Here is a 15,437-nt window from a genome sequence, read left to right as displayed (position 1 = left end):
CTACAAATCAAGTTTCAGGACATCTAAGACTGTTTACAGAGAGACTCTCGTAAGAAAGAAAGAAAGAAAAAAAGAATGCTATCTCTAATATCTCTAAGTGATTTTGGTATTAGTTTTCTCTAAGCCAAGGAGTCTTGGAGTGACAAAAATTGTTTCAATTTAGGCATATGGGAAATCAGTGTGACAATGCCAACTTCTGTAAAATTAGAGAAAGGTCTTCTGGTACTTTCTTTGATTTTTGAAAAGTAAAGTTGTATATAGGCCAAGTTACCATGTATCTGGAATTAAGAGAGAATAAATACAGTGCCAATAACTTTGGCCAGTTTGGAACTTATCCCTACCCACTTTTTTCTCTTTTATCAGTGAATTAGCACTCCAATAGGCAAGCAGGATCTTCAGGGTGCTGAAAGGAGAAATTGAGTAACAATTCTTTACGATCTGGGCAGAGTGCCTCTAGTTCCTGCTAAGTCTTCCAAAGCCGAACAGAAAGACCGTCCAGCTGCTGCAGACGAAAGCCTGGAAGCCAAGCTGTGTCTTGGCTCCACCATAGGTGGAGCCGACCGGCTGGGAGGTGCCAAGTAGCACTCGGTAGCTCGGGGCAGCAATCTGGAGGCTGCAGCTGGAGGCAAGCGCCTCTCTCTGCCTGCGCCCCGCCTCACCCGGACATACCCGCCCGCGGCAGGTGGGCAGGTGGCAGAACCGGCCCGACCTGCTCCTCTGGCCGAGCCCTGGAGCCGGGAGCCCGGCGGTGGCCAGCGGCGCCATGGAGGCGGACGCAGACCCCGAGGAGCTGGCGCGGCTGCGCTCTGTCTTCGCCGCCTACGACACCAAGGGCTCCGGGCGCCTGGAGCGTGCCGAGTTCGGCGCGCTGTGCGCCGAGCTGCACGTGGCTGAGGCCGAAGCGGAGGCGGTGTTCCTGGGGCTCGACACTGACCGCGATGGTGCCATCACCTTCCCAGAGTTCGCGCGCGGCTTCCGTGGAGCGTTCAGCCGGGACAGTGCAGAGTTCCAGGGCGTCTGGGATGCGGCAGAACCAGAGAACCCGGGTCCGGCGTGGCGGGACTTCCACGAGCGCCTAGGAGACGAGGCCCGACTCATTCCCAGGTGCGTGGTCCTGCGAGCGCTGGAGGCGGGCTCTATGCAATGGGGATACCCAATCTGTGAGTTGTTTTTTCTGTTCAATAACTGGTGGTGACTTTTCCGAGAAGGAAAAGAGATCTGGAGTTACTGGTAGGGAGGAAGTTCCCTGGGTGAGGTTTGAGCACTTTCTGAGAGGACCCTGGTGACTGACACCTGTAGCCTCCCTCTGAAGCGGCCAAGGCTGGCACACTCTTGGTGGCTCACGAGGCCTGACGGGTCACCCTACTGCTGCTTCCCAGCTGCACTCAGAAGCTAGCCTAGGCAGTTTGCCAGCTTGGAATACTATATAAAAGTTGTGCATTTGTTGTTTGCTAAGGCCGAAAATGAAGTTGCAGTACCACTGGATGATACACATTCTCATTGATGGGGCACTACATCACTCGTTTTATTTTAAGGATAACTTGGGAAGTAGGTTTGTCTGTTTCTGACTGAACAAGAAAGGATCCTAGAAATTTAAATTCAGGAGCCTCAAGGGCCTTACCCTGTTAATTAAAGTCAGAAAATTGATTCCAGGCCTTCTATGCTGAAAATCGTTTTTATTCAGTAAGTAAAAATGACACAGTCACACCAAATATTCTCTGACTTTGCAGACAGGAAAAGAATAACTTACTGTCAAGTTAGTAACTTAATTCTCAACGAGAGGATGAGTACAGGGAGATTTTAGGATCAGACTTTCACTCTTCTCTCTCGGCATTTCTGCTTTTCTCTGCAAGTTTTTCTGCTTTGGGTTTATAATTTAGCTGCAATCTTACTGAGCTCTGGCTGCTGTTATTAAGACCCGAAAGGCTGCATTTTAAGTGGCAGTTTCTGTATCTAAGACTTAGGTCTCAGAGAAAGGAGGTGTTGGGCTCCTTTAGATTGCTCCACAACACATGCTTTGTCATCCCAGTTTCTCTGGTTGATAAGGGAATTTTGTGCAGGGAGGTTGAGTGATTATTCACTGTGACATTATTTGAGAAACTGGGTGTGAGGGCTAGTCCCTTGCATCCACGTGGGGGAAAAACAAACTCCACAGCGTCTCACCCTGGGAAGGAGGAAAAAAAATTAAACCCTGTTGCTGCAGACTACGGCTTTTCTTTAAGCCATCTTTCCAGCACATTTGGTTATTATTTTTTTTTAATTTAATGGTTTAAGAACGAAGTAGGGAGAAATACTATCTGTGTGTAGGTATGATCACGCTCCCCCCTTTTTTAAATTAGATTTCAGCAGCAGACATATGACACTTAACCTCTCAATGATTATATTGACTTTTCTACAATCAGTTGACAAACCAGGACTTACCCTAACTAGTGGATGATTATCATCAGCCTTTCCAAAGGCTGTCAAAGGTCACTAAAGGTATCAGTGTCACCTGACAGACTTCTGTCCTAAGCCCTTCTTATGGAAGGTTAACAAGTACAATGTTTGCCTTTCTGTGTTGTTCAAGGGAAAAAGAACCAAACTGAATTGAGCCACCTGATTGTTGCCATGGCAGCAATAAACTGTTTTGGTAAGTTGGAGTGCTGGCACTCTACTTCCTCATACAGTAGTTCACTGTTTGGCTTTCTTCCATCTATTATTGATTAAAAACACAACAAAACAAAAACCCCACAACTTTTTGTTATTGAAATTCTCCTGCATTAATACGGGCAAATTCATGCTATAAACGTTTTTGAATGCCCCATAGATGCCAAATACTATCGTAGGCATTGTTCCACACTTCTGGAGAAAAAGAAAAGGAAGGATAACAGGTTCATAGAGAGATTTCTTTAAATATTTTATTCAATATCTTAAATATTTCTTTAAACAGTATGTAATGAACGACCACTGGGCTATTTGCAGGAAACCACAAATTGTTGACTGCTGTAAATGAGAATTTTCTTTGTTGTCTTTAGGGTTTAAAAAATAGTTTTTATTTATTTTTAATTATTTGTATCTGTCTGTGGGTATGTGCAGTCCCCTCAGAGACTTCAGGTGTGTTAGAGGTAGTTGTGAGCTGCCTGATATGGGTGCTGGGAACCAAACTCAGTTCCTCTGGAAGAGCAGCCAGTGCTTATATGTTGAGCCATCTCTCCAGACCCAAAGTCTTGAATGTTCTCATCTTTAAAAAAATGGTACTTGTTCATTTTACTATGTGATGTATTGGGGTTGATTTGATGAAAAATACTGTTTTCTTCTGCAGGAATAATGAATCCTCCAGGAAGATGTGGCTTTCTAGCTTGTCCCCAAACTAATACTGTATCTTATTTGATGCTGTACAGGCCCATACCTGTCTTAAAATGAAAATACACTAGATACAAGATGTTCTTCTTGTAGAGGTAAAGCATGGTAGTGCTGACTACTTTTACATTTCAGCAAATGTTTTACATTTAAGCAAAATATTAAGTGGTTTTTTGGTTTAAACTCCACAATCCACAATAATTTTGAGATTAGAAAAGAAATTAAATTGTACTGTTAAGGAATGTAAATGGCCTTTGTGATGTGGGTTAATACATGCGTGAGTTTGTTTTCTCTTAGGAAATTGAGGAACTGTTTCCCTTACATTCTGGAAGTTTGTGACCTCTAACCTTGCATCTGGCAGATATACAGATAGAATATGGTCTCATAGCAGTAAATGAGAACAGAAAGCCAAGCAAAGCAAGCACTTATGAAAGAGAGTTTAGTAAGGGGAGTGGTGCTAGGTCAAGGGAGGTTCCAGAGGTAGGGAGAGAAACAGCTGGGATGTGATGGCCAGGTATAGAGCAGACTTAGAGTGCAGCCTAGAGAATTCCTGGAGCCTGGGTCCTTATATTGGTGAAAAGCAGTTTTGTTGATTGAGTTCTTGGCTCTTGCATATGTAAAGAGAAGTGACCCCAGTGGTGGACAGAGCCCACCACTGCTTTTTAAAGTTCTTGTGATATTGGTCCATACTGAATGAAGTAGACACTTCAGGAAGATTCTCAGTTCTTGTTTCCCAGAGAAAGGAATTGACCAGAGATAGGTAGGTAGTAGCAGAAATAGAAACAGTTTGTTAGAAAAAGACATACTTCCAGGGAAGGAAGGAAGTCAAGAGCAAAAAGTTTAGAAGCTCAGTAACCGTTATGTAAGGAATTAAGGCTTTTATCTTCTATTTTTTCGGGTTTTGGGAGTCATTAGTACAGGTTAAGCTTTCTTGTTCAAGCTGTGTTACATATCCTTTTTCTTTAAATTGGCCGATTATTTGACAAATCCATACATTTACATAATACACTCTAGTCACATTATTTCCTCTGACCTGTCTTATCCTCCCCCACTCATTCTCTCACCCCCTACCACATCTCCATACCACTTTCAGGTATTTATTTTTGCTTTGTGATCCACTTGGTGTAACTAGGGATACTCATCTGGGAATGGATGTGAAGCTATGGCCTTTTCTGTTTTCTGTGATAAAAACCCAAAAGTAACTTGGAAAGGAAAGGGTCATTTCATCTTACACTTCTTAGGCTATAGTCCATCACTGAGGCAAGTCAGGGAAGGAGCTCAAGGCAGGAGTCTGGAGGCAGTAACTGGACCAGGAGCCACGGAAGAGTGCTGTTTACTGGCTCACTCTACTGGCTTGCTCAGCCTGCTTTCATATACACTTCAAACCCTAGGGGTGACACCCTCCACAGAGGACTGGATCTCTCACATCAATTGCCAGATAAGAAAATGGCCCATAGTCATAGTCTTGCCTATAGGCTAGTCTATGGAAACATTTTCTTCTGTGATTCCCTTTTCTCAGTTATCTCTGAATTGTGTCAAGTTGACAAAAATAAAGCCAACCAACCAACAAACCCACAAACCAACCAACCAACCTAACAAACAAACAAATAAAAACAAACAAAAATAAAACCAGGACCAAAGCAAAACAAAACAAAAAACAAAAACAAACAAACAAACAAAACACCTACCAGGACAGCTCTCCACAGGAGCATGAATAACTATATGGCTATATCACTGAAGACAATGATGTCTTGTCTCCTCTTGCTCCCCTCCCCCTCCCCCATAACCCTCAACTGTCATTGGTCCCCTAGTCAGAGTGAAGCCCTATGAACCCCTACGAGTCCCTTTGCACCTATGAATATATGTTTACTGGCCAATATTATGTAGGAACTATGCTGCTGTGAATTAGAGTGCCATAACCACGTCATGCCCATAAAACACTACCCTGTTTCCCATTTTCCTATAGTTAAACTCTTATATCCTTTTGTCTTCTTTTAAGTGATATGTACTGAACTTTGGAAGGGGAAATGGTGTCTCATTTTATGCTGAGTACTCAACACTTGCTTTTCTCAGCACCTTGACCAAGCGTAAATCTACATTAACAACTAGTCACTGCATAGAGAAGCTTCTTTAATCAAGGCTGAGGACAGTATGATATAAAGATAAATACTTGAGAGGCAGTTTGACAGTACATCCATTTAGCAAAATGTATTTGTAACTTTGCTGGTTTGATTAAGATGTCCCATTATATTGGTTTCTGAATACTTGGTCCTCAGTTGGTGGTGCTGGTTGGGAGGTTTAGGAAATGTGACCTTGTTGAAGAAGGTATGTCATTGGAGGCAAGCTTTGAGAGTTTGGAGACCCTTGCCATTTTGAGTTTATTCTTGAGGCTTCCTGCTTGGTGTTCAAGATGTGAATTTTCAGCAGGTTGTTCCAGCTGCCTTGCCTACCTCCTCTGCTCTGACACCATGAACTCTAACCCTCTGAGACCACATGCAGAAATAAACTCTTCCATCTATAAAATGTATTGGACATGGTGCTCTAGTACAGCAATAGAAAAGGAATAGGAATGAGTCAAGACTTTATCTGGGGAAGGAGGAGGGCAGTACTTAGAAAGATAGGAAGGAAGATAACTGTATTGGTTACTTTTCTATTATAGTGATAAAGGACACCATGACTAAGGCGACTTATAGAAGAAAGTGTGAACTGGACCAGCAGGTTGTTCTTCAGGGACAAGTTCCTAAGGGAGAGATCTGGGGATGAGAAAATAAAGATGAGAAAGTTGTGACCAGGAAATCTTGCATAAGTTGATGGCTTATACTAAGCAAGTTTATTAAGAAATATAGCAACTTCTAGCCAGGCTGTGGTGGCGCACGCCTTTAATCCCAGCACTTGGGAAGTAGAGGCAGGCAGATTTCTGTGAGTTTGAGGCCAGCTTGGGCTACAGAGTGAGTTCCAGGAAAGGGGCAAAGCTACACAGAGAAACCCTGTCTTGAAAAACAACAACAACAACAACAAAACAAACAAAAAACAAACAAAAGAAATATATCAACTTCTATACAGTTTTCAGGGGAAAAAAAAATGGGACAGACTCACAGGAAGCTAATCAAGCAATGCTGTACAAAAGGAACTCAGTATCTCAAGTGCATCACCAAATCAGGAACACAATGGCTTTGGAACTGATAACTTCATTCTCATCAGGGGAAAAATTCAGGTTCCCAGGGACCGAAACCATAACTCCTTTAAGGCCCTGGCCCAAGCCCCATTCTAGACATTGCTAAGTCTGCCCCTGGGCAAGAACATGGAACTAGTGTTCTCTTTGTTCTTTCATCAAGGCCTCTGAGAAAGACTTGGATCAGCCTAGCTCCTAACAGAAGGGATTATTTGGTTCCAGAGTCTATCAGGGCTGCAAAGCAAGCAGCAGACATGGTAGCCAGGGTAAAAGCTGAGACCTCTTGTCTTGAACCAACCAGAGAAAGGACAACTGGTAATGGTGGGTAGATTTGAAACCATAAAGTTGGTCCTCAGGGACCTACTTTCTCCAGCAAGACAACACCTCTAAAACCTACTCAAACAGTGCTACCAACTGGGGACCAATTATTCAAATAGCTGATCCAATAGGGAATTTATCATTCAAACCACTACACAGAACAACAGAAGTAGGTTCACCCCTAGTGCCTATCACCTCCCCAGCTGTGGGCTTTTGATCATGTACACAGCAGTTTGAACACTTGGTCTCCAGCTGGGGGTGCTGTTCGAATAGGTCTAGGGCATTGATTCTTTCATTAGGATGGGCTTCAGGTCTGATCAGAAATCAGTTGGTGATTTCCTCCAAATAGTTGTGCCATTGTTTCACCAGTAAACATCTCTTGCAAGCAAGTTGGTATTCTAGAATACAGGGAATAAATCTAGGGAAGACTATTGCTGACTTTTCTCCCCCAGATGCCAGCATAGTGACTTACTACACTATGAAGTCTGTAAAGTACTGAGAAAGCTTCCAGATCAGTTCTAGCATGATTTCTTTGTATTCTGTGACCAAATGTGTGTTGTCTTCAGCAACAGAATCACCCAGTTATGGTGAGCAACCAGTAGCAATGGCCATAACCTCCAAAATTTGAGTGACCCCTGGAGTATCATCTCATTAGCATCATACATCTCTATGGAGACATGTCCATTTTACTGCTATAATGAACTATGGTTACCTTCAGACAGTTTGGAGTGCCTTGCTCTTGAATTGCTTGTATTATTTCCTTCAACTGTTTGTTTTCACAGGCCTTCTTTAGGCATTTGTTCATATCCTCTTTCATAGTATTGCATATTGTTTTTACCATTTCTTTCTTAATTTTTTTATTGAAATTTTTTCATGCAATATATTTTGATCATTTGTTCTTCCCTAATTCCTCCCAGATCTTTCCCACCTTCCTACCTACTCAATTTTCTCCCTTTCTCTAAAAAAACAGAAAAGAAACAAAATGCCAAGAAAAAAAAATCAAGAAACATAAAAATACTCCATTAAAATGAATATCAAAATAAGCAAACAAAAGATCCATGAAATAAAAAACAATGTGAAAACAAAGCAAAATAAAACAAAAAGTCCACAAAAATACCACTGAGTTCATTTTGTCTTGGCCAACTACTCATGGACATGAGGCCTTTCTTTGAAGTGTGACTAATATATTCTGTGAGATTCCATTGGAGAAAACTAATTTTCCTTTTGCAATGGGCGTGGATTGTAGATAGCTTCTTGGTTAGGGGTTGGACCCTGTGCCCACATACCACTCTTAGCATTGGGACCCTGTCTAGCAGGTCTTGTGCATGTTGTCACAGTCCCTGAGTTTGTATGTCAGTCCTTTTGTGTCCAGAAGACTTTTGCTTGGCTCTTACTATCTTTTTGCCTCCTCTTCTTCATAGCTATTAGACCTTGAAGAGAGGAATTTGATGAAACCATCCCATTTAGGACTGAATGTTTCAAAGTTGCTCACTCTGTATGTTGGCTTGTTGTGGCTCTCTGTGTTAATCCTCATCTATGTAAGAAGTGTCTCTGGTGTGCGTTGAGCAAGGCACTGACTTATGAGTCTAGCAGTGTGTCATTAAGAGTCATCTTTTTGCTATATTCCTTTAATGCAGTAATTGTAGTTGGTTTTTCCATTGGGCCCCAGTTACCTATCAAAGTCTCAGATTCTTGGCCATTTTGGCAGTGTCAGTTAGGGGCTACATCTTAAGGAGTGGGCCTTAAGTCTAATAAAAAAAAAATGGTTGTGCCACTATTGCATCAGTATATCTAGCAGGCAAGCTCACCAGGTCACCATTGTAGGTCACAGGGCTTGTAGCTGGGTGATACTGATAATTACCTTTCTCCTCTGGTAACAAGCAGTACATTGTATCATGAATGCTCAATCAGTCGGGGTGATGCTTCTACTTAGGCTCCAGTTTGAGTCTGTGTCTTTGTACATATTTATAGTCACTGTCTTGTTGTTCTAGAAGTAATAATTATCTAGGAGTTGCTTTTTTACAGAGAATATTTCAATGAGGTTGCTAATTTCTGGAGGAGACATGTTGTCTTGTTTATTCATGTTTGACATTTTGTGATGGGTCTTAGGCACCTAGAATTTGGTTATTGATAGTGTTTTCTGGTCTAGATGTCTAGTCTCACATTTGTTGAGTGCTTGTTTGGATTCTTGTTTGTTGTTAGTCCATATTGTTAGTTTGTGGCCCAACAAAATTGTGCTTCTTGTTCATTCTTCTGGCCACTGTTCGTTGATATGGGAATGAGGTGTCAGAAGTCATCTCAGCATGGTTAGGCAGAGGCATGAAATCTTAGCCCAGGATTACACCTACTGTGGGCTTAGAAGATTTCTGTAAATATCTTCAGAAGTTTCTGTGGGGCTTATCAGATTTTGTGGGTGATTCTGGAGTTCATGATCTGGCTCCATGAAATGCTGATTCAGGGCAGGTAGTAAATAGGGTAATCTGCATTGGACTTTCTGATTCTCAGGTAATGAGAGACTTCAACCAGACTCCAAGATGAGGAGCTCCTTTTTGTTCCCATATCTCAATGTTTTCTCCTGTTTTTCTATCCTACCTTTGCCTCAGGCTGTGACTGTACACTTCTGTAACCAGAATATTCAAATAAACAGTGACAATCTAAAAGAAAGACTACACGATAAAAAGTCATGTTAGTTGTTTAAAATTCAAAATTCTAAAAACCTATAGATGTTTGAATAAAAATGAAATATAAGATTTTGCTGTCTATTTTCTTTTTTTATAAGGTGAAGAAAGAGTGAAGGAAGGAGGTATGGGATTGTGGCAAGTAGAAAACTATGGCTCAAGAGGTGTCATCCAGTGTGGCTTTCATCCATACACTACTACTTACAGCTATATGGGGCCTGTTTTCTGTGGATGCCACTCCAGGCATAAAACCTTATCAGCCACAATCTTTCTCTCACTCTCCTTCTCCTTCCACATCCCCCTGTGTGTGTATGTGTGTGTGTGTGTATGTGTGTTGCACACTTCACCAAAGAGTTAACTGATGTCAAAGGACCATGCATGCAGGCATGCATTACAGTACAGTAATCCTAACATTGGATACAGACACATATGATGTTTGAGATTAGGGTTATAGACAACATTTGATTTATTCTGAGTGAAAATGTGAGGGTTTTGTGTTGATGTAAAAGGACAATGCATCACCTCTCTCCTGCAAGGTTTCAGTGAGGTGACTTTAAGTTAAAGGTTGCAAACCTGTTATCTAGATTGGTATAGTGGCTAAACTTAAAATAGGAACCCTTGAAAACTGAGGTTCAATTCCAGTTCTGGTGGTTAATATAACCATGGCCCGAGAAGCTGGTGAATTTGTTTCTGTGTAGTTAAGCCCCAGATAGCATTCAGTGACTCATGCTTCTTTAATATTAGAGTCTTTAGGGAGAAGTAGAACCTATGCATGAGTAAATAAATATACACTCGTCTACATTTCCTGTTCTGGACTAGTGAGGAGTCTAGATGATTTTCAAGAATTCACTTGTTACAGAAGCAGGTCCAAACTGCTTGAGTCTGGGTGGAAGGCTGGAGACCCGGAAGGAGACTCTGGGAGGGGTGAAGGTCAACAATGTGATTCTATCTTAACTGGAGATCAGCAGTGTGTGTTAAAGGCTTTGGCTGTTTGGTTGAGGTCCATCTCTCCACTATATGGGCAGAATATGGTTTATTCAAAACCTGATTATGTGGTGTAGAAATTATGTTTGCTTGCTGTCACTGTGGCAAGATACTGAAAATGAGGATAGCTAATATACTTTAAATAATATGATTTTATTGGAATTCTGTTTTCTAATCTGACAAATTTTTCTTATTGTAGGTAGTTTTATAAAATGGTTCTATTGAAAGTGTTTCTTAAAAGAATGTTATTTCTGACATATATAAAGATATCCAGGGTAGTGCAGGTGTGTGTAATCCCAGTTGCTCAGGACAGAGTCATCTCAGCTATGTAAACTCTGGATGTCCTTCCCCATGTTTGAGTCTCATTCTCTCTGGAGGAGGGTCTTCTTCAGTGTGATCCTGTTCTGCTGTGCTGTTTTCATAGTTCTGCTTGCAGTGTTGATAGCTACATAATTATGATTATTACTGTTACTAAGATTATTAAATTAAAATTTGAAGACATTAGCAGTTGACTGCTCTCTGTAGATGAGACTGTTTTTGACTAAAGAGCACTCCTGTTCAAGTGTAATTGAAGAAGTAATGAGCATGCTTTTAGCAGTTTTTTTCTTTTGGTCTGAAAACCTGTGGTGACATGTATGTTCATGGACCCCTGGCTGGTACTGTGGCTGTCTTTGCTGTTCTTCAAAGTCCTTTTTTGATAAACACTTATTTAATTTAATTTCTATAAGACAAGACTGGATAAAGAAAGTGTCTTCACTTATTATTCTTAGGTTTAATCATACTTAGATTCTCCAAAATTGTTGATTCTTCAGGTTCATTCTATTCTGTTATGGAATATAACTGAATATAAATCAAATCATTGAACAAATAAGGAGGCCCAGCAAACATCAGTTGAGATATGTTCAATTTTAATGACTAAACTTTAGAATTAAATCTCATCAACAAGCTCCCCTCATCAGTATGTTTAGTTCTTTACTCTCCTTTTGGTTCCAATTTGCTCAAACTTTTAAAATTGATTAATGCTTTTCAACTACTTTTGAAAAAACATAATAAAGCTTAGGAGACTCTACAGAAATAGATGCTATCTGAGGTGGTTTACTGGGTTATTCTTCAAAGATGTAAATAGCTCCCAAACAAAGGTCAGTCCAGTGACTAAAAAAAGGTCACACTTTGATCCTATTATCATGTGTGAAGAGTAAAAACTCTGTGAGTCTGTGTTCTCATTGGGTAGAACTGCCTGGTTACAACGTGTACAGCATCACCTCCAGGTACATTTCTACTTCACAGAGATCTTGTTTTCATTAGTAATTTTGTTAATTGGATGCACTTATAGGGTAAAACCTGCTAACTTAGTACACATAAAACATATGTATAGTATATAATGATCAAATCAGGCAGTTAACAATTCAGTCTCCTTAAATATTAGAAGAATTGATCAACACTCATAGGTGTGAAAATTTTAACACACGCATGCTCTGTGTGCTGATCAAATTATAGAGAACATTTCCATCTTCTTTTCATTACTTTGTGTCGGGAGCCTTCACGTTCCTCTTTTCTGGTTACTCATAAATTCCCTAACAGTTTGTCCTGAGTTATAACCTCCTGTTTTGCTATAGAATGTTGGAAATTTCCACTTATATCTATATGAGTACCAGTTTTTCAACCTTCTTCTGGCAGTCACTTTTTGTACCCTCTTCAACCTGTGTTTTTTATTATACTATCCATAATATCAGGGGTTTTTAATTAACCTAGGTGTCCATCAATCTCTAGCTAATGTAAAAATATGATATACATATGTAGTGGAATACTATCAAGTTATGAAAATGAATGTAGTCCTGTCTTTTGAAAAATAAGGATACAGATAAAGACTATATGTTTCCCCATTGATTTCTTAATTTACTAAAAATATTTTATTTATTATGATGATGATGATGATGATGATGATGTGTGTGTGTGTGTGTGTGTGTGTGTGTGTGTGTGTGTGTGTGTGTGTGTAGGCTAGAGGACAGCTGTGGGAGTCAGTTCTCTCCTTCAACTATGAGCCATCCATCACCATAGCAGCATTTTTCATGAGGTTGGATGTTTCTCTTTGGCATAATGAACTTCTGAACACTTTGCTTTAATTCCATTCAGTGGATGGAAAAAGATAAATCCATTTTGGAATTAGCAAACATGAGTTTTTGAAACATCTTATGCCTCCAGAAAACCAGCTCATTGACTTCTGTGAAGTTTCTTCTCTTTCTGGAGAGCACATTAATAGTTTTCACCTCATTCTTTGCATCTATACAAGAACATCTGAAACCAGAAATGTGTGGAATTGAGAGTGGCAGTCCTTTGATCTTGTGGAATAGTCACACTTTGTAGGGAGTTTATCAGTGAACCTCTAAGACTTAGATAATATTGCTTCTTCAGATTTACATCTCTACTTCTCATGCCATTGAAGATACCACCACAGGACACTGTTGTGGAGAATAAGTGTTGACTGAGGTCTTGTTTTAAATGCACAGTTTTTTTTTTTTTTTCTGGGAGTCTTCAGACATAGCAAAAACATGGAAAGAGTAGTTTCTAGATAGCACCCATCTGCTTTCCTTTCTATTCACCCTGCTTGGACATAATATGTTCCATTTGATGAGTGATATTCATCTGTCTGTTATTATCGACTATTGTTTTTCTAGCTGTCCTCAATGACCCTTTTTGATACCAGCATTACCACCATGATTTAATTATTCACTCCATCCTCTTCTCTGTTGTGACAGTACAGCTGATGAGCAGTTAGGAGTTTACCAATTTTTTGGAAAAAGGGAAGTTTGATGATGCTTATTTACTTATTTATTTATTTTTATTAAAAGATTGTCTTGGTTAGAGTTTCTATTCCTGTGACAAAACACCATGACCAAAAAAGCAAGTTGGGAAGGGAGGAGTTACTTGGGCTTACACTTTAGCATTGCTGTTTATCACTGAAGGAAGTCAGGACAAGAACTCAAACAGGTCAGGATTCCAGAGGCAAAAGCTGATGTAGATGCCATGCAGGGGTGCTGCTTACTGGCTTGCTTCCCAGGATTTGCTGAGCTCACTTTATTATAGAATTCAGGACCAGCAGCCCAGGGATGGCACCACCCACCATGGGCTGGATTCTCCCCCATTGATCACTAAATGAGAAAATGCATTACAGCTGAATCTCAAGGAGGCATTTCCTCAACTGAGACTAATTCCTCTGATGATTCTAACTCATGTCAAGTTGACACACAAAACCAGCCAGTAAAGAAATTAAACTTTTTGTTTGTTTTAGTTAGTCTTTTTGGTGTTAGGGTTTAGGGTTTATTGAAGAATATAAATGCATTACTAATTAATTAAAACATAACTTGTAAATTGAAATAGTGTGAGTACTGACTGAATCTCTGAAGGCAGAACACTGAATACTCAGTTGCTCAGGGTCAGGACAGCCTCTTTCTGCCCTCTGTGCTTGATGCCTATTATGTCCCAGCTTTTCTGGACATTACTTGAGCCCTGAAGGAGCTGTCTGTCTCCTTCTTTTGTTTAAATCTAGTTATTTTATTAACCAGGAGCAAGAAACAGAATATTTACAATGTGAACTTCAGTAAAGGCTTGACTGTAGAGCACACATAAGTGTCAGTTCTCCTGTTAAACCTACTGTTCCACTGTATGGTTGAGGGAGCTGAAGTAAGAGAGGTTAGGTGTTGGCTCTTGCTCCAAAAGCTATGGTGGTGGAAGATGCATTCAAGTCTTGCTGAGCTCTATTGCACATGCTACATACTATTCATCATGACGTCAGAAGACACCACCAGTGCCTCCTCTAAACCTGAAGCATATTGCATTCTGTTCTTTCTGTTGTACTGATTTCATTGGCAAACTCTCCAATACTAAAGTCAGTGGTTTTGAATAGGAAGTCGTTTACAATCTGAATTCTTCCTACTTGAACGACTCTAGTTAATTTTCTCATCTTCCAGTAACTTTGCATATTAAAACTTTTGGAAGAATGAGGCCCAGATAAGTACTTAGGTATTTAAAATGTGTCATAACACATCTGGAACTTTAACTGCCATAGATGTATCTGGGGAAGGGGCCCTGGATGAGACCTTGGTTTAATACTTTGGTTTAATATAAAACAAAGCCAGGGAAGCCCAACTTCCTGGAATGGCTCATCTTGGTGGGCCATGTAATTAATGATCTTTGTGTTTATATTAATTTCTGCTTCAAACAGAACTATGTGAAGGTAAGTATACCGAATGGTTTTGTGGTTCAACTTGAAACAAACTAAAGTCATCAAAGAGGAAGGAGCTTCAATTGAAGAAATGCCTCCATGAGATAACAGCTGTAAGGCATTTTCTCATTTAGTGATCAATGAGGGAGGGTCCAGCTGATGGTGGGTGGTACCATCCCTGGACTGCTAGTCTTGGGTATTATAAGAAGGTGGGTTGAGCAAGCCAGAGGAAGCAAGCTAGTAGGCAGCACCTCTCTACAACCTCTGGTCCGCTTCTGCCTCCAGGATCTTGCCCTGTTTGAGTTCCTGTCTTGACATCCTTCAGTGATGAACAGCAATGTTGAAGTGTAAGCCAAATGAATCCTTTCCTCCCTGACTTGCTTTTTGGTCACTGGTCGCAGCAGTAGAAACCCCAACTAAGACAATGGTAGTAGTTAACAGACTATTCTCACCATGCTGTCTCTTCCACTGCTTCTTTCAGTGGCTTCTGGTACTCTTAGAACTATATCCTCCATCTCTGTCTTTGGGGTGCATTCTGGCCATGTGTGTTCTGGTTCCTGCTAACTCCTCCATTCCTTATTTGATACTGAAGGATGGACATCTCTCTTGCCTCCACACTCTTTCCCTGAAGCATTGAACTCTTACTCTTCTCTAGAGGGATGAGGTACTTTTTTCTTTCTGTGATGTAAAGACCTAGTTCCTGCTTGGAGAGCAACACTCTGGA

General features: G+C 40.6%; 1 protein-coding gene across 1 annotated transcript in view; it reads left to right on the top strand.

Moving 5' to 3' along the window:
- The first annotated feature begins 763 nt into the window (after positions 1 to 763).
- Positions 764 to 15,437, top strand: part of Rasef (RAS and EF-hand domain containing) — a 74,197-nt gene continuing 59,523 nt past the window's right edge. Inside the window, exon 1 of the mRNA XM_036177332.1 lies at positions 764 to 1,104. Within this exon, the coding sequence (XP_036033225.1) occupies positions 764 to 1,104 (341 nt within the window). The remainder of the gene's footprint in view (positions 1,105 to 15,437) is intronic.

Source organism: Onychomys torridus, chromosome 2 (genome assembly GCF_903995425.1).
Source record: "Onychomys torridus chromosome 2, mOncTor1.1, whole genome shotgun sequence".
Classification (NCBI taxonomy): domain Eukaryota; kingdom Metazoa; phylum Chordata; class Mammalia; order Rodentia; family Cricetidae; genus Onychomys; species Onychomys torridus.
The sequence above is the reverse complement of the archived record's forward strand: the minus strand, read 5'-3'. Positions and strand labels throughout refer to the sequence as shown.